The 26,130-nt window shown below is 43.0% G+C and overlaps 1 protein-coding gene across 17 annotated transcripts in view; it reads left to right on the forward strand.

The window, feature by feature from the left end:
- The window catches only part of SLC6A6 (solute carrier family 6 member 6), a 118,134-nt gene extending 92,252 nt beyond the window's left edge, over positions 1-25,882 (forward strand). For 14 of the 17 annotated variants that reach the window (XM_087745201.1, XM_087745199.1, XM_087745202.1 and 11 more), the window contains 11 exons: positions 602-734; positions 4,116-4,250; positions 6,185-6,288; positions 6,402-6,526; positions 11,266-11,378; positions 14,042-14,179; positions 15,251-15,353; positions 16,289-16,389; positions 17,090-17,260; positions 18,704-18,840; positions 22,747-25,882. In XM_087745201.1, the coding sequence (XP_087601327.1) occupies positions 602-734; positions 4,116-4,250; positions 6,185-6,288; positions 6,402-6,526; positions 11,266-11,378; positions 14,042-14,179; positions 15,251-15,353; positions 16,289-16,389; positions 17,090-17,260; positions 18,704-18,840; positions 22,747-22,801 (1,315 nt within the window). In that variant the 3' untranslated portion in view covers positions 22,802-25,882. Of the gene's footprint in view, positions 1-601; positions 735-4,115; positions 4,251-6,184; positions 6,289-6,401; positions 6,527-11,265; positions 11,379-14,041; positions 14,180-15,250; positions 15,354-16,288; positions 16,390-17,089; positions 17,261-18,703 lie in introns of all 17 variants that reach the window. The other 3 variants (XM_087745198.1, XM_087745196.1, XM_087745195.1) reach the window with 2 other exon arrangements.
- The last annotated feature ends 248 nt before the right edge of the window (positions 25,883-26,130 follow it).

The raw sequence follows: 26,130 nt of genomic DNA on the forward strand, positions 1-26,130 counted from the left end.
CGCGCCCGGGCAGTGTTTGTGTGCAGGGGGCCGCGGGGGGAGAAGGGATAATGGCTCCGGCCTTCGCCCTGCAGAGCCGTCGATGGTTTCCTGCGTTGCTTTTTCCCTTTCCTCCTTGCGGCAGTCTCACTAACGAACCGAAAAGGAGGAGAAGCACATGGATGCAGGCCAGTCGCAAGTGTCCGTGATGGAGGCATCGTGTGCAATGCTGCCACGTGGCTTCAAAGCCGGGGTTCGTGGCAATGCCAGGCTGAGCTGCTCTTGCATCTTCAAGGGAGCAAATGTGAAAGCTGCAGTGCTTTGAGCATACGTTGTTATCTCATCCTGAGGTGGTCACGGGCTACTAAAAACAGCTTAAAATGAAATGCTGTGCAATGTATTGAACAGGAGTCCCACAGACCTGGGGAAGATGTAGGGCTGCAAAGCTCAGCTTTGCTCACATAAGCCATGCTGACTTAGCAAGCAGTGTTCAAAGGACAGGGATCTGCTCGTGCATCTGCTGCCCTACCCACCATCGTATACTTTCAGACATCACAACCAGACCCTGCATCAGCTGAGCTCCTGCATCTCTCTCTTCTTTTGTTTCCTTTCAAATATTCAGGCGGAACGTACTGAGCTTGTCATCGGGAATTGAAGATATTGGTATTATCAAGTGGGATCTAGCACTGTGTCTTCTCCTCGTCTGGGTGATATGTTTCTTCTGCATTTGGAAAGGAGTCAAATCCACTGGGAAAGTAAGTGCTCTTTTACCTTTTGTATAATCATCGCAGTTAGCAGATGTTTAGGAATACTAAATACTAATGCTGTTCTTAAAGATATTCACCATTTCCTTGAAAAATACGTATTTTCGCACTGAATAAAAGAGGGACCTCGGATTCAGCTGACTTCGTAAAATCATTGCCAGTGCCCAAAATGCCTGTGAGTCAAGTAGCCATTACTGGAATGGCATCAAGGTGCAGAGACAAGCATGGTTCGAGTACCGCTTTGCCTCTCTGAGGACGAGCGTCCCGCTGATGCGTGTCATGAGCATGGAAGGTCTTAGGCTTGCGATGTGTGGTGCTCTGAGCTCCCTGTCTGTGCTCTCACACCAGCCAAGTTCACTCTCAGTGCAGCAGGGTGGATGTTAACATAGCTGTGGTAGGGATGTTTTAAGTCAATGGAAGCTGCTGGATGCGTAGCATTTTTGAAATGCCACTCACTTAAAGAAGAGCTCTGTGCAGACATAGGAGACTAAACTCTAGGTGCTCGTTTAGAAGCACTCTCCTTAACAGAGATCCTGGATATTTTGTGGTTTTGGTCTCATCGTGTGCTCTTTAGAATCATGTTTTTCTCTAAAGGATAACAGTTAAATCATTCCTGAACCTCATCCTACTCCAGTGCAAGAAACAAATTACAGCAAATCTTGGTCCATCACTTAACAACATGAAGCATGATATTTTTGCTCCTTGCATACAGTTGTGGTTTTAAACCTAGTTTCATGAGAAAAGGCTTTTGAAGCCATTGCATATGTGTGGCTCTTAGCTTTCAAACCTGTTGGTTGAGGCAGCATTTCAGATAAATCTAAGAGGTCCCAAGATGCTAAGTTCCCACACATTTCTTGTCACCTAGGTGGAAGGGAGCGACCCCGTTAGCGTCCCACCTGAGAGAAAGGCCACAATGTGAACCCACCTTTTATCGGCCCCCAGAGAAGTCAGGAGGAGTGAGCAATTGCAAATGCCTCAGCCACAGAAAAAGCATCATTTAGCAGTTTTACCTTGTTAGATGCTGCAGAATCATCAGGGAGACAAAACTCCATAGGAGACCAGACCTCATTAGTTCCACTGTTGACTAAACGACTTGCTTTACTGTCGTTTCTGTCTTGCTGTCTGTGATATTTATCATGGAGCCTCATTAAAATCATGCTGGTGCCTTACCCTGGATTCCTGCCAGCTTCGCCCCAAAGAACAGCTTCCACACCTCTAAAGCATACATTGACAAAAATGTTTGCTTCTCCGTTCCCTCTGATTGATGTGACCCGATGAGGTGATTGTGTAAGTTTTATAGTAAAGGTGAAGGCAGTAAATCTCCTGCGGTAGCCGAGTGGAAGCGCACATTTCTGCAGTACCTTTGGTGAGCCTGGTGTCTGCTCGGTAAAGGTTACAGTAGCTCTGTGAGATTTCTCCAAGCTCCCTATGGTACACTATTTCAAGCCCCTGTGAAGGTAACAGGTTGAAAACAGGTCTGTTAAAATCAGTTCTCTAAAAATTTGTGTTTTCTGGAAATGCAGCAAAATGGTCTCATTTCTAAGACAAGGCGGTTGGTAGGAATTCGCTGCCTCCTCTCCGCAGCATCTGAGCTCATGCGGGTGTGGAGCCAAAGCCCAACAAAACCATTGGAAAGTCTCCGGTTGACTCCATTAACTTTGGGGTCAAACAAAAGTAAACTGTAAACTCTAATGGAGGACTTAAGAATTATTTGAGAAGTCTAGTTTACTTTAGTAGCTGGTTGTTTATAGCACTTCCCTGCTTTCCAGCGTGTTAATGGCTCTTTCGAGAGAGGGAAAAAAAAAAAACCCACATAGTTTTTACATCTCGTAGTAGCATATTGGACAAATAAACATGAAATCATGAAGAAAAATAATAGTTGTGCTTATGCTTTGGATAATGTGCTTGCTCTTAAAAATTCCTCCAGCGTTATGAGAGAATCCTTACCTGCAGCACAAAGGCCGCTTTGTGAGTGGTGTTTACTTAGTTCCTGCAAGTCCAGGAATATCTTTCTTGTAAGAAAAGTTTGACTTTTCATAAGCCTGGCTTATATTAAAAAAAAATTAGAAAGCACGGAAACCTGCCTTTTGTCCTTCAAGTTCTGGTGAAAGCCGGCTAGTGTGTAATATATACTGTCCATGGAAAATATACAGAAAATTTAAGGAGAGAATTAAAAAGGACGTGTATGAAAAGGTTTCCTTTCATTTTATGAAATCAGTCCAGCTCCATGAATTATTATGGCAATGCAGGCTTTGAGTTCTGCTCATTATTCTCAGAGGACACACTTAAGAAGAAAAATGGTGTATCCCGGGAGCTTCGCTGTAGTTAAACAAATCCTGGAAAACAAAAACTCATGGTAGCAAACTGTAATTACCTGGGGGTATCATCTGACTCCATGAAAAAAGCCCTTTCTTGGACAGTAGTGATTCTTGACTGTAACACAGTGGTTATATAAAAAATGAGAGAAAGCACTGATGAGCAAAGAAAACAAAATGGTAGAGGTCAAAAAGTGTGGGTCTAAAGATAGAACTGTCCAAATGCAAGCTCAATTAACCCTCGCGCTGGAGATTAAAGCAAAGGGCTCTTTCATTGAATGAATGAGAAAATCACAAGAAGAGAAGAAGTGGGCTGTTATTCAAAGAGACTGGGAACAGAGGTTAAAGATAATGAAGACATATTCTCAAAACTGATTGAATAGAGCCTTAGTTTCCAATAATGATGTTGCTGAATAGGCGGCAAGGGCAAGAACGAAGTTATGGGACTGGAAATTACCTCTGTTGAGGCTGATGACAACCTGGAGGGCTTCATGCGTTTAAGGTGATGGGAAGGGAGCCGCAGGAGCATGGACCAAATTATCTTCATCTCTGAAAGAAGTGCCTCGTGAAATTGCCTGTAGCAGCAGTAGCAAGGCTGCACAGCAAAGTTAGAAGTAGCAGCAGAGCTTGCAAAACAGTTCGCAGTTTTTAAGTTCAAATAAAGAATGAGGTAATGGCTTAGGCGCCCTCGGCAAGGGAATCTCTTCAGCTTCCCTGGTGAAGGTGCACTTGTCACGTGAGGAGAACAAACAGGGCAAAGGCAGAATTTCTAACGAAAGTCGTGAGTTGTATAAGATTCTGCGTGTTCTGAGTGACGTGACCGCTGCCTGGGGGGCTCTGGAGGGATTAATGAACCTGCATTGCCTCCAGGCCTAAAGCAATAAGGTGGTAAAGATCATGAAACTAAAAATAGACAGAGAAACTCATGTTGGGTCCTTTTTAGGTATGAGGGGGCTTTGAATTCCCGTCGTTAGATCTCTCTTGATTCTGGAGGTGTAGCATTGATTGCCACAGACTAAACATACCTTTTTTTTTTTTTTTTTTTTTTAATTTCCAGGTAGTGTACATCACTGCCACGTTCCCATTCATTATGCTCCTTGTTCTGCTCATCCGTGGTGTGACCCTGCCTGGCGCTGCAGAAGGCATCAAGTTTTATCTTTATCCTGATATCTCACGGTTAGCTGACCCACAGGTACAGAACCAGGAGTGGGGAGTGGGACAATTTCCTACGCAAAGGGGGATGGTGGAGGGTGATGGTGGTGATGTAATGGCAATAGATTTTTTTTTCCACGGTCTTTAGAGGTCCAAATATAGCATGAACATTAATGCTGGGTTATATTTTCCAGAGATCTGCTTGAGAAGGTCACGGTTATATGTGTTAATGCATCTTTCCATGTGTATGTATGTGTGTGTATGCGTGTGTATTTTTTTTGTGTCAAAGGACTCTGAGGCTGTAGACTCTGTCCTGTTATACAATCTCAGCTTTCTTGTTGGTAAGGTAAGGGAGATGCATTTTTTTAATGAGGATAGTCTTTAGTTTCAAAGGAGAGACACGTGAGCTTCACAGATGGAACAACAAACAACAACTGTGAGTACCAGTGTCACTAAGCTCCCACTGCTTGATAGGAGGAGACTGGGAAAGAGGTGAATGAATTAACAGAAGAATGAAAACCCATGCAAAGGTGGAGAAGAATGCTTTCTGAGGCACAGGAACTACTGTTCACTTAGCCCTGGCTGGTGGAGCTAGGCTTACTCTTTCTGTATAGGCTGTGATTAGATAAAGATTCCTGTCTGTGCTCACGGAGTGCAAATACGTGATACTTGAGCAGACCAGCATCAGTTCAGCCAATAGTGATCACATGAGAAATGCAAAAAAAATGCAATACCCCCCCCCCCCAAAAAAAAAACCCAAGGGATCTTTGAAAATAACAAAATGTTGGTCACAGTGAGAGGGAATAACATCTGTCTTTGCTGTTTCTTTCTAGTGAGTAGTTGGTCAAAATAAATCTCCAATGATAGCTAATAACTGAAGTAGGAAAAGTAATCAAAAGAAACATTGTGGAAATCTGGTTCATTCTCTAGTCTTGCCCTCTCTATACAAGACACCCTCTCCACAGGAGACATTATATTATATGAATGAATCTTCTTTTATGGGACTCTATCATTTTTATGATCTGCTATTAGCCCTAAGCCCAGAGCATCAGCCAGTAATGCAGAAGAGATTCATGTGAGCTGGCAGGCCCCCTCCCACGGCCTAGCAAAAGCAGCATCTCCAGCGAGACACCAGTCAGCAAGGTGCTGGAAAGCGATGGTGGGAGGGAGGAGGTAATGGTCTACAGTCTTCATTCTCGCTTACTCAGACTCCTTGGTGGTTTCTACTGGCGTTAGCAGACTTCCATTAGCAGAAAGAAGGGAACAGATGGGATTCAATGGATGCACTTTGACAACTTGCTACGTATTTACTAACTTAGAAGTTGATAGTGTACTGTTACTTCACTCCGTATATGTTTTTTTAATGTAATCAGGAGAAAGAATCATGAGACCGAGATCAGATACCTATCTTGTAAAGCGCATTGTATTTTGCTTGTTTTCCCCCCATCCCTGTGGCTTTTTATCTTGCATTTGAACAGATACAAAAACAACCAGAAAGCTAGAAAAATAAACAAACCAAATACACAAACCTGTTTCTCAAGCTTTTCACATCCTCAGTTTAGTGACTCTGTCGGCTGATTCTAACTGAAATGAGTTACAACAGACCTGAGCAATGTTATAAATACTTCTGCGTTTCCTATTGCACTGAAACACGTTTATTGTTGCGCCAACAGGAAGGATCAGCTGAATGACTACGAAACTAGAAATACTGAACATCTCTGGGGAGGGGATATGGGAACTGTTGGAGAGATGATGTTCTTGTAGGCTCTGACAATTTTCTAACCATTTTCTTTTCCCTATAAAAGCCAAACTTGCAAATGTGATGTTGTCTTTCCCTCCCTCCCTGATCCTTTAGCTATCACCCTCAATGGAAGCAATTATTTTGTTGATTTTGCATAGTTTGAACTGTGTGTTTGCGTTGAGTGTTGCAATGCAATGATGCCGTGATAACAGTCTCTCTGTCTTTCCCTTTAGGTCTGGATAGATGCAGGGACACAAATCTTCTTCTCATATGCAATCTGCTTAGGAGCAATGACTTCCCTGGGGAGCTACAACAAGTACAAATACAACTGCTATAGGCAAGTTTCCATCCAAGGGGGTTTAGTTTTTTAGCTAAATGATGTAAATAAAGTAGGGACAATGGGTTAATTTTTTTTTAATTAACTTGCTCCATGACATATGTGTGACTTAGGGACTGTTTGCTGCTGGGATGCCTGAACAGTGGTACCAGTTTTGTGTCTGGCTTCGCAATTTTTTCCGTCCTGGGCTTCATGGCACAAGAGCAAGGGGTGAACATTGCTGATGTGGCAGAGTCAGGTACGATGGTATTGGTGGCAGTGGTGGTGGGCACTGCCGCCTAGCGTGTGAGCAAAGTTCTGCAGACTCAATCAGCTAACATCTAAGCAATAAAAACAGAACAAGATTTCCCATAATCTCCAGAAAAATAAGCACATTGTTGATTTGGGCTTTCATCTAGAGCAGAGAGGGTTAGCTGGGGTTGTATTGTTTACTCTGTCTTGATTAACAGGGCAGCGAACACATTTCCTAGAGTGTGCTAATCCATTTGAGTTGAGATTAGAGTTAAGATAACCACTCCATTATCTAGGGTCCAGAATGTCATTGATTCAAAAATTTGTTCCATCCTTCTTTTCAGACTACCTTTATTTTCATTCAAATGCAAATAGCCAGTGTTTATGTATTTTTCATAGCTTAGTTTTGCTTGCTCACAGCAGAGCGCTGCAGTGGGAATATTACCTTGGCCTCTGGAAGGGACATACATATATTCCCAAGTCTCACTGAAAGGCAAGAGAGTTGGAGAACTCCATCTCCTGGGTTCTGTGCACCATTTCATCCACAGGAACTCTAGTTGTTGCAGTCCTGCATTTGTCCTCTGTAGCTTCAGGGTGAGGTTGACAGAACTGTGAGAAGTCCATTTTGAAACTGGGTGTACGCTTAGGTTCCTCCCTTACTTCAGAAGTGTTCTTCCCATTAACATTCAGCTACGCACTTGCAGCTGAAGAAGGCTAAATCCTCATAGCATGTGAATGTATCTCAGATAAAAGAGATGACATTTTTTCCTCTGTGCATGTCTTGTCCGTGAGGGCAGGTGTAACCATGTGTTTTCAGGTAGAACAGACAGATTAGATGGGAATTACCATTCAAAAATAATGAGTCAGGCCTCGACAGCCATGAGGCTTAAAGCTAATCAGATTCAAGTAATAACAATCTCACCTGAGTGCACTTTTGGCATTTCTTTCTGATTTTTCTGAGCAATTTTAATTCACCTTGCATAGTATTTGAAAGCTTTCCTCTGCAAACATGCGATTAAAAAAAAAAGTCAAGATCACCTGGCTCTGGGAGTTAAGCCTTTAAGAAAAATCTCTCACTTCACAAGGGCTAATGAAAACCTAATGACACTGGTGGCACCGCTGGATTCTTGGGTGGCTGCAATTGGCATACCTCTCACAAGTGTAATTAGTTAACAGTCTTGGCCATAATGCTTATTTTGATCGGAGGTTGATTGCTGTGTTTGAAAACAGGAAGCAAGGGAATAATCTTATTGAATGAATCATAAATAGGCCCTTTTTTTTTTTTTTAATATGTAGGTGGATCAATTCCAAGAGTAGCATTTTTAAGCATTTCCACATTAGGTTTTTATCTGGTCGATATTTATTCTGATTTTTATTATTAAATCTCTGATAAACAGGCAGCTATATTCCTGTTGCTTGACATTTTTAGAATTAAACAATTTTATAGTAACACTGGATTATTAAGTAATGTTTGAATACAAATTAACTGACAGACTTAGTGTTTACATAGCATTTTTTCATGAGCAGCTCAAAAAGCATTTTTTTAAAGGAGGGATTTTATAGCTTATTATAGGGACAATGAGGGCACTGATTAGGTTCTGAACTTGGTTTTTGGTTTCTTGCACATTTTGTTGTCAATTCCTTCAGGTTTTCTACTTTATTTAAATTCAGCCCTAGTCGCTAATGGCCAGAGATTGCAACCGTCTCACTGCTCAGTGGGTTGCCCATCACCACTGGCTGGTCTTTGGCTAAATCCTAAGGGACATTTTTACATGACAGTAAACATTACCAAAATTATCCAGACCACTTCCCATGGGTTTCCTCACTGCCTTTCTCAGCAGAGATCAAGTGCAGAGCCACTGGAGACTGCTTGGTCCCCCTGGGATGAGCGTCCCAGGACCCGTGCGGGGCCGTGGGGGAGGCTCCCGCTGCTGCCCTGCTGCTGCCTTCTCAGCGCAGGGACGTTCAGCAGGCGCTTGAGCCTCCTTTTTCGGCCTTGCCTTTTTTGGTTTCGTATGACGCAAGGTCAGAATCACTCCCCTGGGTCAGGAAAAAGGTGAACAGAGGCGCTGCCGCTTGGCCGTAGCACCAGGGAGAGGACATTGTCCACGGGGCCAAGACCTCCTGCTCCCCCCTGTGTCTCTGCCCAGCGAGTTAAGTCCCTCCTGCCCTATGCATGACACCATTTGTTTCCTTGTTTGCCCTCGTGCAAGCCAGAGGAACATCAACAAATTTGCTGACAGCAGAATCTCATGGCCACATTTTTTACCTGTGCCAAATCCAGCCTTGGTGCAATGTTCCTGGGACACCCTCGTCAGCGAGGGGTGGCTCCCACTTAAAGCACTGGTTGCTGTTGCCGGCCTTCACTGGCTTAGGCTTACACAATAGTTACATTAGACCCCTTTGACTTCCCAGTGAAAGGAGACTTTTAATAAATAGCACTTGATTTTTTTCAGAAATACTTTTAAAGGGAGAGAGGAAAGCAGTGGAGGCTCAACAAAGCCATAGTGAGTCCTGTCTAATCTGTGCTGCATCTCTGGCTGGAAGAAGGACGTTACCGCCTGTGCAATTTATAGCAGTGTTAAAACAGCCCAAGATCTGCCTATTTTTAAAATCCAGTTGCAAACAAATTCAGATTAAGCAGGCCCGACTATAGTGCCTTGGCCTTCCTAATGCCTGCCCGGTCTCTGCCTCCGCAGCGCTCTGCTCCCGGGGCGCGTCTCCAGCCGTGCCGCAGCACTTTGCCGGCAAACGGCCAGCGAGTGGGCTGGGATTGTGGCAGTCCTAATTGGCTCTTAATAGCAGCCACAAGTGCTTCACTTTTGCAAAACACCCTTCAGAGTTTCAAATTAAATACGATTTTAGATTATTTATGTTCAGTCGAGGGGATGCCAGGAACATTTTCTTTCACATGGACTTTTCTCTTTGTATTTCAACACTTAGTTTCAAAGGAAAACCAAAGCTAGCACAGGGCTTAGGGCACTTGGTATTAGACTGTGTCACAGTGCAAGGACAGCTTCACTGGCCAAAGCATACAGAATTGCAGCGAGTTTTGAGGAGAGCAGTTTTACATCTGTCTCATCAATTGCACAGATCAGCTGCAAATGCCATCTGGTAGCAGTTCTCCCTCAGGGAGGATCTACTATATCTGCTGAATTAGGGGGCAAAAAGCAAGCCCCCCCCAAAATTTGAGACATTCACCAATTTTTTGGTATCTTCTGTCATATAAAATCTTAGTTGTGTTTCATTTTAAATAAAATTAGTTGCTCGATTGTTGGCTAATTTGTATTTATTTCTGTTCAAATATTTTCAGTGACTTAAAGTTTTCTTTAGTTTGAAAAAAGTCATCTTTTTTTACCTCTTTCTCTTGCTTCTTTTTCCATCTTTCTTGTTGGAAAGGAAAAGTGGGAGGTAGGAAGAGCAGTGTTAGAGATTTTTCTGTACAGATCAGAGATAAGATTTCTGTCCCTGCACTGCAGCAGTTTAAAAAAATTCTTTTTCCTATTGAAAATTACTTGAATCACTGGAAATCCTGGAAAATGCTGGGTTTTGAGGCTCCTTAAAACAAACAAGCAGATGAGCCAGGCATTCCCAGGTTTAATCTGAATTTAAATCTGCCCTCAGAATTTTTTGTCGGCTTCACAAAATTTCTACGGCCACTTTGAGAGCCTGCCGTAAATGCCAGATTGCCAGTGTTCCTGTCTCCCACTTGGAGAGGGCTCTTTCTCTCTCAACAAAAGCTCTCGTAAGCGATAGCTGATAGCACCTGGCTCCAGGTGAGAGCGCCTTTGGAGATCAGCATGCGAGAGCACTGCACGTATGCTCGGTGTGTGAGTATGAGTGAGATGCCGTCTGGTCCACGGCGCAGACGAGACCCAGTCTAGCGATGAGCCCTTGCAAACAAGGCTTTGGTTTCCAGAACAGAGAAGCCAGGCTCTAGTCCCAGCCCCGCTGGTGCTCCCAGACTGTCACAATCCACCCTGCAGTTGGGGCTGATGTTGGTAATATTAGCGTCACTGTGGCAGGTCTGCCCAGGCTGGCCGGATAGGGACAGGTGATGTGCCAGCGTGGGGAAGTGATTTTACACGGAGTGATTTTACACACCGACAATTCCTAACAGCAGGAAGCATTTTTTTCAGGGCTCACAGCTGATAGAACTAGGAGTAGCCTGATCACTTCAGCGCAGCAGTGAGGGTTTGCAGAAGCAAAGGAGCAGATTCCTGGAGGGCAAACCCCGCTCTAGAAAAGCCATGCTGGGTTTGGAGGTTGCATACAGAGGGAGGCAGAGGTTGCATTAGCAAAGATCCCGGGGAGAGTTTGGATCAGAGTCCCTTCCCTGCATGCAAAAGAGTTTCATCATCATCATCTTCATCGTGACCATGTGGGCTAGCAGTGGGATTCTGCCATTCCCCTGGGTCACCCCTTCTCCCCCCGGCCCCAGTACTGTCCTGTGTCCAAGCAGGGCAGGTGTAGGACCACCTCCATTATTGGCATGTTTGAGACAGATGTTAAAACTGGCGATCTGTTAGCAATGGCCTCGGGGTTTGCCTGTGGTTTCTGCTGTAGTCCTGCGTGCTTCGATTTCAGATAAAAGAGCCAAACTTTCACTTCTGGTATTTCCAGCCGCGTTTGGATTTATCTGAACGGAACCAGGCATTCCTGCATTTGAGTGTGGCTGCCTTTACCAAAGAGCTGGTACTTACTATTTCTCTTCCCTTCCCCCTTTCCTATTTTCTCTTTCTCTAGGTCCAGGCCTGGCCTTCATTGCCTACCCAAAAGCTGTGTCCATGATGCCACTGCCCACCTTTTGGGCAATCCTTTTTTTTATTATGCTTCTGTTGCTTGGACTGGATAGCCAGGTTAGTACGATGGGTAAGAGATGCATGGCTTACTGTCTTGGTGCTGCTGACTGAGAAAAGCTGGTTTTACAGGCATGAGTTAAGAAGAGAATACCTCTAATGCTGCTTAAGAGGAATTCATCTGGGTTGCTTTTTAGTGCAGGGGCTGCATTTGATGAATCTCTTGGTTGATAGTCAGTATGATGTTGCTCAGTAAGTCTTTGTCATCAGGAGTTAATGGAGTCCCCAAGACTACGGCAGTACTCCCTAACCTAAATATCAGTCCCAGTCTGGCCGCAAAATACCACCATTTTGGTCGCGGTGCAGTATTTTCCTACTTTGGAGAAGAGCTTAATCATTTTAAAACGTAAAAGACTGTTACTCAGTCTGTTACGCAGAATGCTTTGTGCCATTGCGATCACCTGCCGTGTGTATACACCATCATTAAAACACTTTGTAGGAATTAATAACTACTCGGAATACAGGCTTTGATAGTTGCCAAGTGCCAGAAAAGAAAAGCAAAGCCATTGTGAGCCAGAAAAAGCACAAAATGTTTTGTACAGTGTATCCAGGATGGCTTCATAAACAGTCAGAGGACAAAGCCACAGCCTTTTTCGGTGGCCTTAGGCTGGGAGCTGCTGAGCAGCTTTCACATCACCAGTGCACATTCAGTACCTCCAAACAGGCCAGAAAGCGTCTTGGGTTCCAGCTGTACTAATTTTATAGCACACACTGCTATTAATTAGCGAGCATGAAAAAAATCAAAGAAGTTCAGTCCAAGAAGTTAGGTTATTTTTCCCAGTGGTTGCTCATAGGAATGTTAGACTAAATACTGCCAAAGAACCTATAAATCATTGCTAGATAGTCCACTTACAAGGAAACATGGGTGACCAGGGATTATGCAGTAACTACACATTCAAAACTGCCAAAGTTTTCAGGGCAACAGGCAGTTTCCTGCACTCAGATGGAAAGCCACTAAGATTATAAAAACCCAGTTGGTAAGGATGAAAGGTTCACTTAGCCTAAGTGCTGGCTCGTATGAGGAGAGAGCTGTAAATGGATTTTTACCCAGTTGTTGTGTACTTAATCTCTTACATTTTTGATATTCCATTTGCCCTAAATTGCTCTTCACGGCTTAATCTTTGAACTCTAGTGAGCAACTTTCAATCGTTCCAAAGTAAATGTAAAAGTGCCCAACGCCGTGGTTCAACAACCCTGTGCTTATGCAAATTGGAAGCTGTCTAGTAATTTTAAAAAGCTCCTCATTGCGTAGAATGATTAAAACTAATTGGAGCGCTTAATTTCTCTCCTCCACCCCTCTGTTTTTTTGGAGTGCAGTCAAGCAGGTTTCTGGAATGCCGGAGCAGTTTAAGATCAAATCAGCCCAAAGGAAAGGGTTGCATTTAAAAAGAAAACCAGTTTTACAGAAGTCAAAGTAACAAGACAGGAGGCAACAAAATCTGGTGCAGTGTTTGCAGGACAGCCTGTATTTCCAAAATGGAGCTGCAGCTCGTGGTCAAAGAGGGTAGAGTTGTTACAGGGCACTTGTGGGCACTGTAAGAGCAATATAGATACTGGCTAGGAAAAGGTAGCTTTTCTTGAAATAATGCTATTTCAAAGACTCCCTGTGATAACTCATTAGTTATAAGATGATGTATCCACTTAAAGTGAAGATCATCTCTACAGAGGCAGCCTTGGTTCTCCATGTCTTCGGTGAACTTGGTGCTTTTGTACCTTGCCAGGCTGAAAGTACAGATCAAATGAATGATCCCTTCCTCGGATTTGTTTAGGCGCAGTTCAGTAGTCACTTTTCTCCATGGGTGAAATGCATCTGGTTTTCGATTAACTTTAAACTTTTATTCAAATCCAGTTTGGGTTGTTTGGTTTCCTCAGGTTACACATGTAGTTTTTCAACGTCAAGTACAAATACAGTTATCATGAAGCTAGATAAAGTGAGATTTTTAGCTCATCTATGCAGAGCTTCATTTTTGGTTTACACATGCAAATAGTTTACCAGATCTTTGTACGGGGGCTGTATCAACAGCTCCATTCCTGCTGCAGAAGTACCCCAGAGCCTCCGTCGGAGGTACTCTGCTCACAGGTTCAGAAAAGACAAGTTCAGTCAAGAAGTGCTGCTATTTCACATCAAAGTCTGCTTTCCCTTGGCTGGATTTTCACGAGCAGACCCAAGAGTAGGATTATATCCAATTGTGGAATTAACCTGACTAGTACCTGTGAGGTTTTCTGGCACATCAAAAAAAGGCTGGGAGGTGCTCTCCTAGCTTAGGCTTTTTTGAGTGTTTCTCTCTGCCTCTTTTCTAGCATACATCTTGTATTCATCTGGAACAGCTACAACATAAAAGCCACATAAGTGCCTTCCTGTCATCAAATTAAGTTCCTTTATCCTTGCGGCTTGCATTTACCGAGCCCCTTTGCTAGTTTGTAAGGCTGCTAGGAAATGAACGGCAATTCTGAAAGCTTGTTCCAACCTGAGAACTACCCCCACGCTTCAGCCTCTGGGTTACAAAGCAATGGCTTCCGAGGTATTTATTCGGAGCAGCATTTTGCCACGGAGTACAGTCAGGGGTTTGCTGTGGAGCCTTTGGTCAAGTATGAGCCCGGATAAAATGCATGGCGGGTAATTTTCAAGTCACGTTTCTTTCTTGTTGTTTTTTCCCCTTTAGTTTGTTGAAGTTGAAGGACAGATCACGTCATTAGTTGATCTGCACCCATCCTTCCTAAGGAAGGGTTACCGACGGGAAATCTTCATCGCTATAGTATGTTTCCTTAGCTATCTTCTGGGACTAACTATGGTGACTGAGGTACGTAGCACCGGTACTGGAAATTGCCTTCTTTTTTACCCAGTTTTGAGACCTATTTTAGCTATGAATGAGACTGCATGGAATTAGCCACTCAAAGGAGCAGTGCTCTTTAGATCTACAGAGCATCTTTCATCCCTAGATCTGAAAGCATTTTGAAAGGGTGCTGTATATTCCCCCCTTTTCAGTCAGAGGAACAGAGAAATGAAATCTCATTAAATTCAATCTGATCTCGGGTACTAATCAACATGAGTATGAATATTAATATCTGGCTCCAAATGATGGAACACATTGGGAGCCTTCAGCAGAGCAGATTAAGAATCCATCCAGTGCGTGCAGGGAAAGAGATTTTTATCTTGGTTACACAGATTTGAATCAATTAAATACCCCTGGATTTATTCTAGTATAAACAAGACGGGAATATGTTCCAGTGGCTGCACTGTTGTGATATTTATCTCCAAAATAAAATCCAAGCCAGATTTTAAAAACAACTGGAAGAGCATGATTGTGGGAATTAAAATAGCACCAGCAATGGAGGTGCCTAACAAACACAGTTTTTCAAGTAAAAGTGCAGGTATATATAGTTCAGTGTAGTGAGAGCAAAGAGTCTAACAGCATAGTATAAATAGAGTTGGAAAGAAAAAAATGAACTATTCTCATTAAAAAAGTCCTTCCACTCAGTTCATAAATGAAGAGCCTCCCGATGAACTGACTTCCATTTTTAGTGTTTTGGAGGCGTTAATGTTAGGAGGCGACCTATTCTTTCTTTACATCATTTGTTTCTATCAATGCCCATCCTAAAATACTTTTAAGAAGGAAAGATTTAAGTGTCTCGGTAGATTATACTAAGTGCCTTAATTTTGTTTAATCGTCGTCTTGTTTGGATGCATGTAGTAAACATGCATGTTCTCTGGGGAAGGTAATGCCAAATATTTACCTCACTTACTTGCTTGATATTTCTTCTTGTTAGACAGCAGTCATTAAGATATGTCGGTAGATGTTACTGGGAGCTGAGCCTGCAGTACTCAGGTTTTTTCCTGTTGGATCCTAATCCATGGCGTCTCTCTTTTACAGGGTGGCATGTATGTTTTTCAACTCTTTGACTACTATGCAGCTAGTGGTGTATGCCTTTTGTGGGTTGCATTCTTTGAATGTATTGCTGTAGCCTGGGTTTATGGTAAGTGAGAATCCTTTCATCTGATACCTTTTGATGAGTCGGTGACAATTTTGCTAGCCAAACATTTAATCATCAGCCGCCCCAGAATCTTCTTCCCAGCAACAGACATTAATACAAATTTGCACTGACCTCTTTGAGACAAATTTGCGTCTGGGATGAAGCCAGCCTCCAGTGTTTTTCCACACAAAAAATGAGTATTTTTCCATTGCTAATTAATAAAGACACAACTAAGCATTTACATGTGTTAAGTTTAGAGATGAGAGTTGAAAGTTTGGCCAGCCGTGAAAATTTCTGTTTGTCTCTCAGAGAATTTCCTTTCAAAGCTGCAATGTCTGTAAGGGGCAAGCCAACCAAATAGGAAATAAAAAAAAAAAACCGACAGAGAAGTGTATTCTGTCCGTTATTTTTAGGCGATGCTGGCTACCAAGGTCTGACAGTAGCCTCTGTAGCTGCCTGAGATGGTAGCCGAGGAATGATCAGAAGATGTTTGCTGCTTAGGACTGGTCATTGCCCTGATTCTTCATGTGCTCCATCTCCTTAGGAAAGCAAAACAAACAAAGCCTTCATTTTGCATCAGTCAGATTTCTGTAGAAGCAGGGTGTACCGTTTGCTGTTGTGTCCTTCCCATGGTGATCCTCCTGGCCAGATCAGTGAGGGTCTGGGGAGAGGAGTGGGCAGGAGGGATTAGCATTGCACTCCTGCATCGAAATAATGAGGGGTGCGTAGGATGAGAGAGTCCCCCAACCTTTGAGCTTCTCAGGGAAAAATCATAAACCTCACAGCCACGGGAAGCATTTGAACAATACATCTGACACCCTCACGTTCCCTTTAAATACCCCTTGGGGGGGGGGGCTAGGAAAGCAGCTGTAATCCTACAGTCCTTACAGGGCTTTTGTATGCTCGATTCTGATAAATGCGCTCACTATCCGTTACAGGCGCTGATAATATTTATGATGCCATTGAGGATATGATTGGATACAGACCTGGTCCCTGGATGAAATGGAGCTGGATAGTGATCACACCAGTTCTTTGCGTGGTGAGTACTGACCCAGGCTCTTTCAAGTCTTCCACGTAGCAGCTCTGAGCCGCCTCTTACTGCTTCTCTTCAAGTGAAGGCTGTTGCATTCAGAGACCAATTTGCAAAGAGCTGCTGGAGGCTTGAACATACCCCTCAAAGGCATCATCTTCTCAGATGTCAGCTGTTAATGTGACAGCTCTCTGCTGTGCCTGTGCAAATTGCAGTTGTCTACATTTGAGTGGGTTTTTTTCTTAGGATTAGCAAAATATTACATTCATGACACAGAAAACTCACTCTCCAAAGAGAAGTCCATACTTTAAGTGATAGGACTACTGGGCCATTTTACCAAAAAGGCTTGGGCAGTGTGAGGCAGACACTCAGCTCAAAGTATTTCATTTGGTGGGAGGAACACCCCAGTAAGTTTCTTGCAATGTACAGCAAATGTTTCAGCCCTGAAAAAGAACAGGCAATGTACTGCAGCTCTTCAGCACCATTGCTGAACACCCTATTGTCAAGCAACAGTTTACCTATAAGCAGAGGCAGATGCTCTTTCAATTATTTGAATGGCAGAATAATTTCCCCATTGGTTTAAAATACATACGGTATCTATCAGCTCTGCCTTTCACTGCCTGTCTTCCTTGGGGCCAGTGGTAGCACCAGAGCCATACTGCTTTCAGCATTTCTTGAGCCTCACTTTGTTTTCCTTTCTCATCCACAGGGGTGCTTTATCTTTTCTTTGGCCAAGTACAAACCACTGACCTACAACAAGGTCTACACATACCCAGACTGGGCAATTGGCCTGGGCTGGGTTCTTGCCCTTTCCTCCATGATCTGCATCCCTATGGTGATGGTCATCCGCATCATACAGTCAGATGGGTCGCTCATTGAGGTAAGAGCAGCCAGTTGTCTGTCTAGAGGAGAAAGGGAGCTTTAACTCACTGTGTTTATACAAAATAAGCACAATGCTTGGCAAACCGCCGTGTTGTCCAGGTAGGGCAAAGTTGGGTGCCTCTCCTGCAGTGAATGCAAATAAGAGTGTTAAAGATCAGCTGTCCTTTGAGCAAACAGAAGAAACAGAGCAAACACTAAGCCTTCTGTCCTCAGACAAACACCAGGTGATTTTACTTGCGTCCCACTTCTGCAGTTTCTAGCTTGGCAGATTGTTGCCTCCATGTGCAGACAAGTGCTCAAGGACTGGGGTGCTTCCCAGTGCCCCATCTCTCTTCTCCCGCCCACGGGAACGAGGCAGTACCATCCTACAAATCACTGAGAAAATGAGAGAGAGAGAGACCTGAGTCAAACCCGGCTGTCTAATTGCTCACTGAATTTCAGGGAAATTCAGATCCGCCTGTGGATCGCGTGGCTCTCAGGCATGGCCCTCACTCCGGGGGACTGAATAAAAGTCACACCCTTCTGCCAGTGGGCTTCACGTTTTCGCTTTTTTTAATTTTTTTTATTCCTAATTAATCAAATCAAAACACTGGATCCAGATTGCCCCGATATTTGGAAAACTTCAGGTCGGATTCAGACTTGACAGTGCAGATTCTCTCAGGTTTGGATTTGCAGGCAATCTCTTACCCTTCGCAGGTCAGCACAGGTTCCCCTGGTTTGTTTTTCTTCCAGTGGAAAGTTTTTGGATACCGTGCAAGCACGAAACTTAGCAATTCTCTTCTAAGGTTTCAGATTAGTTTTGTTTTTGCCTAATGAGATGGTTTTAAATGCAGCCCAGGGTATTCTTGGAGGAGAAAGTGGGACACTTCGGGTTAGGAAAAAAGAGAGAATAGAATAAAAAAAGAACATTTCCCAGAGCACAAAGGCTTGCATTTGTTTTCCTCCAAGTGTTAATGGTCTTTTTCAGCTGTGGCCAGAGCATTTTCTTGAGTGTTTATTTTCCTGCCTACATTGTCACCATCTATTGAGAGACAAGTCTAAAAGTAGCCAAAACACTCCTCAAAGACCATGTTAGGAAAGGAAAGAGAGTAAACACTGGTCAGATGCCATTTAGTTCTTCCTTTGTGAACGGAGATGTAGGAGAGGAGTTGCCACTTGGCAACGAACAGCTGGGCTAAAAGGCAGAGCTGTTTCTAAATGAGGAAGGAGAGCGCACGTAATTTGAGCAGCAGCTGCAGCGCCGAAAGCCCGGCGTGCGGGATGCGGGGTAACGCCGTGCATGCCCGCTCGCGTCTGACTCGCCTGCATCACATCAGGCTCTGCGGCAGAGCAAAAACTGAACGCGGTGCTCTGCAGCCCAAGTCCCCGCGTCCTCCATCCTGCACGTGGAGACGCCGGGGCCGCTTGGTCTTCTCACCTTTGCTTTTCTTCTTCCTTTCAGAGGATAAAAGCGGTGGCTGCCCCCAAGGAAGTGAATCGGTGGTCCAAAGAAACAGAGAGTGGCACCCCTTTCTGCCCCAATGGAACTTCGAATGGCGGATTGATCAAGCCAACTCATATCATTGTGGAAACCATGATGTGAGCTCTCTCTGTGAGAGGATAAACCTGCTTTAACTGCCGTTTACTAACCATAGATTCTCATAGGACCAGGTTTACAGAGCTTTATATTTGCACTAGGATTTATTTTTATTTCTCACAGAGAAAGTTATTTTTTGTGTGTGGTTTTTTTTTTAATATTTTGTAAGGTAATCACAGCAGATGTCTCTCCGTAGAGGGAGAGCTTTCATATCAGACTAGACATATTACAGGAATTTACTATTATTGAGTTTTTTTAAATATATATATCTTTATCTCTAAATATTATACACCTTACCACTTGAATTGATTGTCTTGCCAGCAATACATTCAAGTCTCAGAAAGCAATTTTAGGTGCTGGTATGGTTGGGAGCAGGGTAACCTACAGAACACACAGAAGGAGCTCTGTTGAGAGATATGATTAAAAAAACCACGCTGTTTTAAGAGAATTTTCAAAGGTGTAGTATTTCCACCCTCTGGTTCAATTGTGGTAAACGACAGGCTTCAGGGTCACATTAGGGAAAGGGTACAGTTATGTTTAGCACAGTCCCTGAATAAAGATATAGCCGGGCAGCTGGAGCAGAGAGTTTGTGAGGGAGGCAGAGAAGTTGGGTGTGAAAAGCCTCGCAGCCGTCCCTCCCAAGCACGGCGTTGGGACCCTGTCACACAGTCAAGAGCAGGACTTTAGGAAGGCATTTGGAGGATTTGGCATGGTTCACTCTTTTTTTTTTTTCTTTTTTTTTCTTTTTTTTCTTTTTTTTTTTCTTTTTTTTAAAATTTTGGGTTTTGTTTTTTTTTTTACTTAAGTGAAATGCCTGCTGTTTGTGCATGAGCGGGAAGGCTGAGTACCTGCTCCTGAGTTTTCCAGCAAAGCATATTTTAGTGTGGTGGCACTGGTGTAAACTTGAATTCTGCAAACTGGGAAGGGCAGCCTGTCCCTGGGGCAGCAGGGGTGAGCGCCCAGGAGCCGAGAGGGCAAAAGCAGCACCTGCCTTCTGGGTGCCACAGACATTCGCTTGCTCATTTGTTTGCGAGTTAATTATTGGACTTTGGTTTCGAGCAGAAAAAATAAAAGAATCCCTTCTGGACTCTGAGCGTCCAAAGGTGAACACAAACCAGGTCATCCCCAACAGGAGGAACAAAACCGCTCACCTACACCTGGTGTAACCGGTATTTATTACAGACACATTGTTAATAATAATAGTAATGAAGATAATAATATCACTCAGCAAACAGGTGCTTTTCATCCATGTATCTCAAAAACGCTTTGCCAAGTTCAGTTTATTTATTTATTGGGGGGGGTCGTTACTGTTGGGGGAACAGACAAACGGACCGAGTCCCTTGTCCCATGTTGCTAAATAGCAGTAGTGGACCTCGGGCCCCCAGTTTCCTTGCCCATCATTGGGTTAAACTGTAATTTTATTATTTTTGGGGGGGGGGGTGGAGGGTGGCAGGCTTATGAATCTTACCTGCTGAAGAAACAGGGCTTTCAGTATTTTAAGTTAAAGCAAAGGGAACATATAACACTGAAATGTTTTGTATTACGTCGGAAAGAATTGCGCACCGTTCCGGGTTAGACTGGGGAGGGAAGAGAAACCACTACAAGGAGTGTGGGAATGGGGGTTCCACTTCGTGTGGGCCAGGTGGATGTTTCCATGGGGAATTGCTCCCCGAAGACTGTCCAAAACATGGACAAAATCCTTTTTTTTTTTTTTTTTTTAAAAAAAAAAACAAAAACTTGAGCAGGTTGTGCTGGGAACAGGTTCTCTGGCGAAACTCAGCCTTTTCTTGTGGGCATTGTATTAGAGGGAGAGGTTTTTTTTCTTCTTATGATACCACAGTTAGGCTATCCGAAGGTATTTAGAGGAAATGCTTAAGAAAAGCAGGGTTTGTATCTCCTTACTCTGCTCTCAGCTTAGTCTGTCAGTGCAGAGTTTGTCATTTGAACAGGAACATATCCAGTTCTTAACATTCCTACCCAGTAGTGTTACTTTATTTTTTCTTGTCCCATGGGCTCACTGGCCGCAGCAGTACAAACACTTGTTGATTAGCTTGTTGGTTTTCCTGTAACAGAAAAAGGGTGATTTAAAACTTAAGAGATGGACCAAAATAATTTGGGAAAAAAAAAAAAAAAAAAAAAAAAAAAAAAGGAAAAAGTGGCTGCATCTATAACTTTTAAAGTCTTTCTAGTTTGAATTTGTACACTTTTTTACATCAGATAGCTGAGTTGCAGCAACAAAACCAGCCACGGCAGAATTGCTTCTGTTTTGTTTTTCTGGTTGCTGTATTATGAGAGTTATAAATGAAACTTTTCCACAGCTGGCGATGGCAAACATCTGATGTCACCTGCTGGGCCAGTGGCAATAGCCATCCAAAGGTCACTGGAGGAATTCTCTGAGCCAGTGGGTGTCATCAAATGTGCCCAAAATAAAGAAATATGCATAGAGCTATTTTTTTTTAATAGCCTTTAACCATCAAATGCAAGGAAATCTAATCAAAGATAACTCTCTTAGTGGGCTTCAGCTTGGACCCTCATTTTTGAGTTGCAGTTAGTGTCTGTACTGAACAGGCACGCTTGCCGGGGTGAAGAGGCAGTAGCAGGTTAGGGGGGTCTAAATTAATGGTTTCTGTGAGTGCACATGAAACACTGATGCTTGATTCTTTTTTTTTTTTATATATATATACATTGTTATACAACTGCGTTTGAGACGATATATTTTGCACATCACTTTCATGCTGTAGAGCTGAGACAAGCTTTAGTTAGGGAAAAATAATGGTTTGGCTCCATCAAAGATGTCTCCGGCGAGTCAGCTGGGTGTTTAGCTGTCTCCCGCGTTGTGGAGAGCGTCTCTGTGTTAAGAACCAGAGGGCTAATACTACACCTTTCAAAGTACAACTACTAGAGAACCAGAACCCAGCCCCATTTCGATACAAACTGTGCCATTCAAATCAGTCGCTTCCATGTACCGAGTGAAAACGTCTCGCACATATGCAACAACCTCATTGAAGCGTTCTCTGTGTCAGCTTCTCTGGCCCTGCTCTGCTCTGTAGCATGGCTGCGAGGGAGGGCTGGGACGCACGAAGCGCTAAGGAACTCTTGTTTCTGGAAGACAGTTCCCCGCTCCCCTCTTCTCTCCCCTCCAAAAAAAAAATGCAATTAATTCTTCTTGTTTTGTCTGGGGTTTGAGTTCCAATGAGCACACTCGCATTTTTACAGTTTGGGGTTTTTTCCTAACACTTTTATCAGATTTCTGAACTTCTCTTGGTGATAAATTTGCGTTTCAACGTGATCCTCTGCCAAATTTATTAAAAAAATATTTTTAAAAAAGTCTGTGTTTTCTACCTATTTCTGACTGCAAATACAACTGATTTTTTTTCCTAATTGACTTGTTTAAACACTTGTGACCTATTTTACCTGTTTTATGTAAATGAGGAACTCTATATTAAAATATCATGACTAGTCATAGATGAACTGGTTTGGATCCAGGGAAACATTAGTGCAGTTTTGGCATGAGCTCTTTAGAACCAGATCCCTGAGTTTAAAACCAGAGTAAAACAAGACAAAACCCACAACTTTTCATATTTCATGTACCTTTGTATTCATGGGGCCTTCTGGGCTTGAAAACGGCAGATTTTCAGCAGTATTGATTTCCAGCTGAACTGAAATCAAGAGATAGAGTAGAAATGTAAAGGGGAACATTTACCCCACAAGATTTTCCAACCTGTTTCCCATTTTTCTCAAGTTTCCGAACCTTTTCAGTTCACCTGTCACTAGTTATGATCTCACTGAATGGGCATCTATTGTAAGGGACTTTACCAGTAGTTTGTATTCTGGTATTTAAACAGTAGGATTTCATAAATAGAACTGTTTTTTATTGTTGTTGTTCTCATTTTCTTTCTCATCCGTAGCTTTCCTTTTCATCTGGTCCAAACAGATCCACACACTCAGAAAAGTCCTCTTTAAAGTGTGAGATAGTAGGGCCACAATGGATTTGTTCTTGTGTTGTAAGTGAAAATACAAAAGCCTCGCAGCTGTGTTTTGCCATCTAGAACAGCGCCCGTGGTCGCCCCGCAGCAGCAGTGCAGCTCCTGGCGTGGAGGGGAGTTAGGAATGGTTTGCTGAAACAGCTCAGAAAAACTGGTTTTTGCAGCTATTCTTGGGGAGAGGAGGAAAAGAGGAAAACAAAAAAAAGGTGCAGCCTTACGGCTGCTGTAACACACAAAAAACCCCAACACCCATCAGCGGAGCCTTCAATGTCAGCGTCAGGATAGCAGCTTCTGCGGCTGTTCTCAGTCCTCTGTGCATCCTCCTTTCTCAACTGCAGATACTCCTGGTTCCTCTTCTCTGTCTCAGCGTTAGACAATTGGAAGATCTGAAGACACACGGACGTTTCCATTCACTAGGCCTTTTACAAGTCTCCTCCCAGTCTGCTTCTATTTGCGAAGGAGACTTACAGTTTCAGTGAGGTCATGCTTGTCACACTTGGGTTCAAAGCTCCCGCATGTTGTGTGAACCCCAAAACTCTATCTGTGGGAGAAGGATTTGAACGTTTTTGAATAACTGATTATTAGCTTCCACGGCTTGTGGTCACTGCAGGATCACTCATGGAGGCATAATGTATATAAAATGTTAATAAGCTGTGTATTGAATGGAGTGGACAAGTTAAGCAGCTCAAGTACACTTGGAAGAAAGATGACCATGACATCATTTCCAGGAGATTCAATGGAAGTTGCTCACTTCCAGTAAAAAAAAAAAAAAAAAAAAAAAAAAAAAGTGTTTAAGTAGACTAATAGATGAAATCTTTCACCCTCATATGCATGCACACAAGTGGGGACGTCGCTTCTGTCCCTAGGCTCATGCACGTAAGTCTTGCAGAGCTGTTTAGGATGAGGATTGAGAAGGTTTAGGCACCACTTGCCTGCAAAGAGCCAACCTGCCAGGGTGCCCGAGTGGCCTTTCCTAACTTGGAGGTGGTGAAAGAGGGAGCGTAATGACCAAGTCCTGGAGCATGGCCCCCTCCAAGGATGCCTCGAGGTTGGACTTGAAATCTCTCCTGGCTCCTTGGAAGGGCCACATGGCTCCTGGGGGGAGGCTGGGTGTGACATGGCTTCGGGCAGCTGCCTCGGACTTGTGTTCTCCAAAATCAGCATCCGAAGCCTTGTGGTTGGGATTGACGTGTAGCTGTGTATTTCTATATTTGCTTGGGCAAAGGTCAGGAACTGTCAGACCCTAGTAGCTCGTTTTATTTCTTGTAATCAAAGATAAGCTTAAGAAAGAAAGTATTCAGTTGATTCAGTGACACTTGAAACGCAAAAAAAACCCCATAAACTAGTGCAAAAAAGGCCCGCTGAGCTCCATACTTTGGTCACAAAAATTTTCTGTTGGTATCGCTGGTCAGTTTGAGTTTAGTAGAAAGCTTGATGAAGACAGACCTGAGCATAAGCAGCACTGGCCCCAGCTGGAAAACTGCCCATTCCAGCCCTGCACCCTCCACTGGATCATGGCTCTTTTCTGCCAGCCAAAAATACACCTGGGCATGGATAAGGCTTCTCTGCTTTTAAAAAAAAAAAAAAAGAACAAACAAACAAACAAACTGAATTTGTTTGTTTCTATTAAAAAAATAAACAGAAATGGTCGATTTTTTGTGTGGTTTTTCCAGTTGTCATTGTGACTTGGTGATTTCAATTTATTCGTGTCCTAAAACAAGAGCAGAAAAAACTTCAGACACCATTTGACCAAAAAAAGAGGCGAGCCTGAAATTTTGCAGATTGAAAACATTAAGAAGGCTAATCACTCCCCGTCCCCATCAAAGGTGGCAGACTTGAGCAACAGGGCTTGCAACTGGAAAAGAGCCTGACCCTGCTGGTGTTGCTGGGCTCTTGAATGGCAGCGCAGACATGGCCTTTGTGTATCACTGCTGTGTCTTAATTGGAAATAATCAGTAACAGTGTCAGCATTGAATCACCACAAGCTTTACACAGCCCTGAGCTTCAGGAGTGAAGCAAATTAAAGACATTTTAAGAAGGAGCGAGTTTCTGGAGGCTTCCTCCCCATGGGTTGGCTCTGCGGTGCACAGTGGGACGGTGCTGCACGCTTTGCCATTTGCAGCACAGGGAAAATGTGGCCCGACTTGAAAAAAAATCAAAAGAAATAATGGGGAAAAACATAGCTTTAAAAAAAAAAAAAGTGAACTGATTATGCTAAGGAGCTGTGCATGTGTGCTTTTGTGTGCGTGCATATGCAGGGGAAGGCTTCAGGCCTGTAGGTTAGTACATGTTAGCATGATACATATTGTTTCTAAATCTATCATCTGCTTCTGCAGTTGAGATGTTTAAAAGATTTGATTTTTTTTTTTTTCAATATATAAAGAAAAAAAAAGAGAACAGTGGCAAAATCATGTTGAGAGGCTAAAAAAAATATCCTTGGGGGCAAGCTGCGTTCGTTTTCTCATCTGCTCCTGTTGTGGAAGCCAGCGGTGGTCTCTCAGCATTGCAGCATCCCCGTACTGTTCCGAAGTGCTCGGTGTTCAATAGGATGTTGTTTTTCTCCAGTGTAATGTCGTGATTGTTACCTGATAACGTGGCCAGGGACTTCGCATTATAAGAGGTGGGCCATCTTGTTTGATGTATTTGGCTAAAAAAACCCAGTGGTGGTTTCTTTTTATTATTTAAATTCCTAGCAACTGTGACTACAGTAATGTGATGAGTAGCACATACAGCGAGGAGGCGACGATGGCCTCCTTAAAAATGTCATCTGAACTTTTTTTAAAAAAAAACCACACCTTAAAATATTTTTTAAAACATTTTAAAACATTTTTGTGTGTTCCAAAACAGAATATTTGTATTTGAAAAAAAATCCTGGAGTGTAATTTAATCCTAAAAACCCCTAGCCTTTGTGTATATGGTAAATGTTTGTATTTTGCAGTTTCTGTTTTGCTTTTTAGATAAATAAAATGTATATGGATATTTTTAAGTCATCTTTGCTTTTTTAGATGAGTTTGTAATCACCTTATAACTGAAAATAAAAACTTTCCTTTATAAACCAGCTATGCTCTTGGATGCCTTTTTTTGGTCCTTGAGTAGCTCAATTCTTCCTTTAAACCTATCACTTATTGTGGGGTTGGTGGCTTTGGGTTTCTTTGTCCTTATAAAATATTCATATTGTGTGTGTATATATATATTTTTTTCCTTTTTATATACATATATACACACATATATATACACATACATATGTATGTGTGTATATATATATATATATATGTATTATATATATATATATGCACCCAGCTCACT

Source organism: Nipponia nippon, unplaced genomic scaffold, assembly GCF_047370975.1.
Source record: "Nipponia nippon isolate SJK-2023a ecotype South Korea unplaced genomic scaffold, ASM4737097v1 scaffold_9, whole genome shotgun sequence".
Classification (NCBI taxonomy): domain Eukaryota; kingdom Metazoa; phylum Chordata; class Aves; order Pelecaniformes; family Threskiornithidae; genus Nipponia; species Nipponia nippon.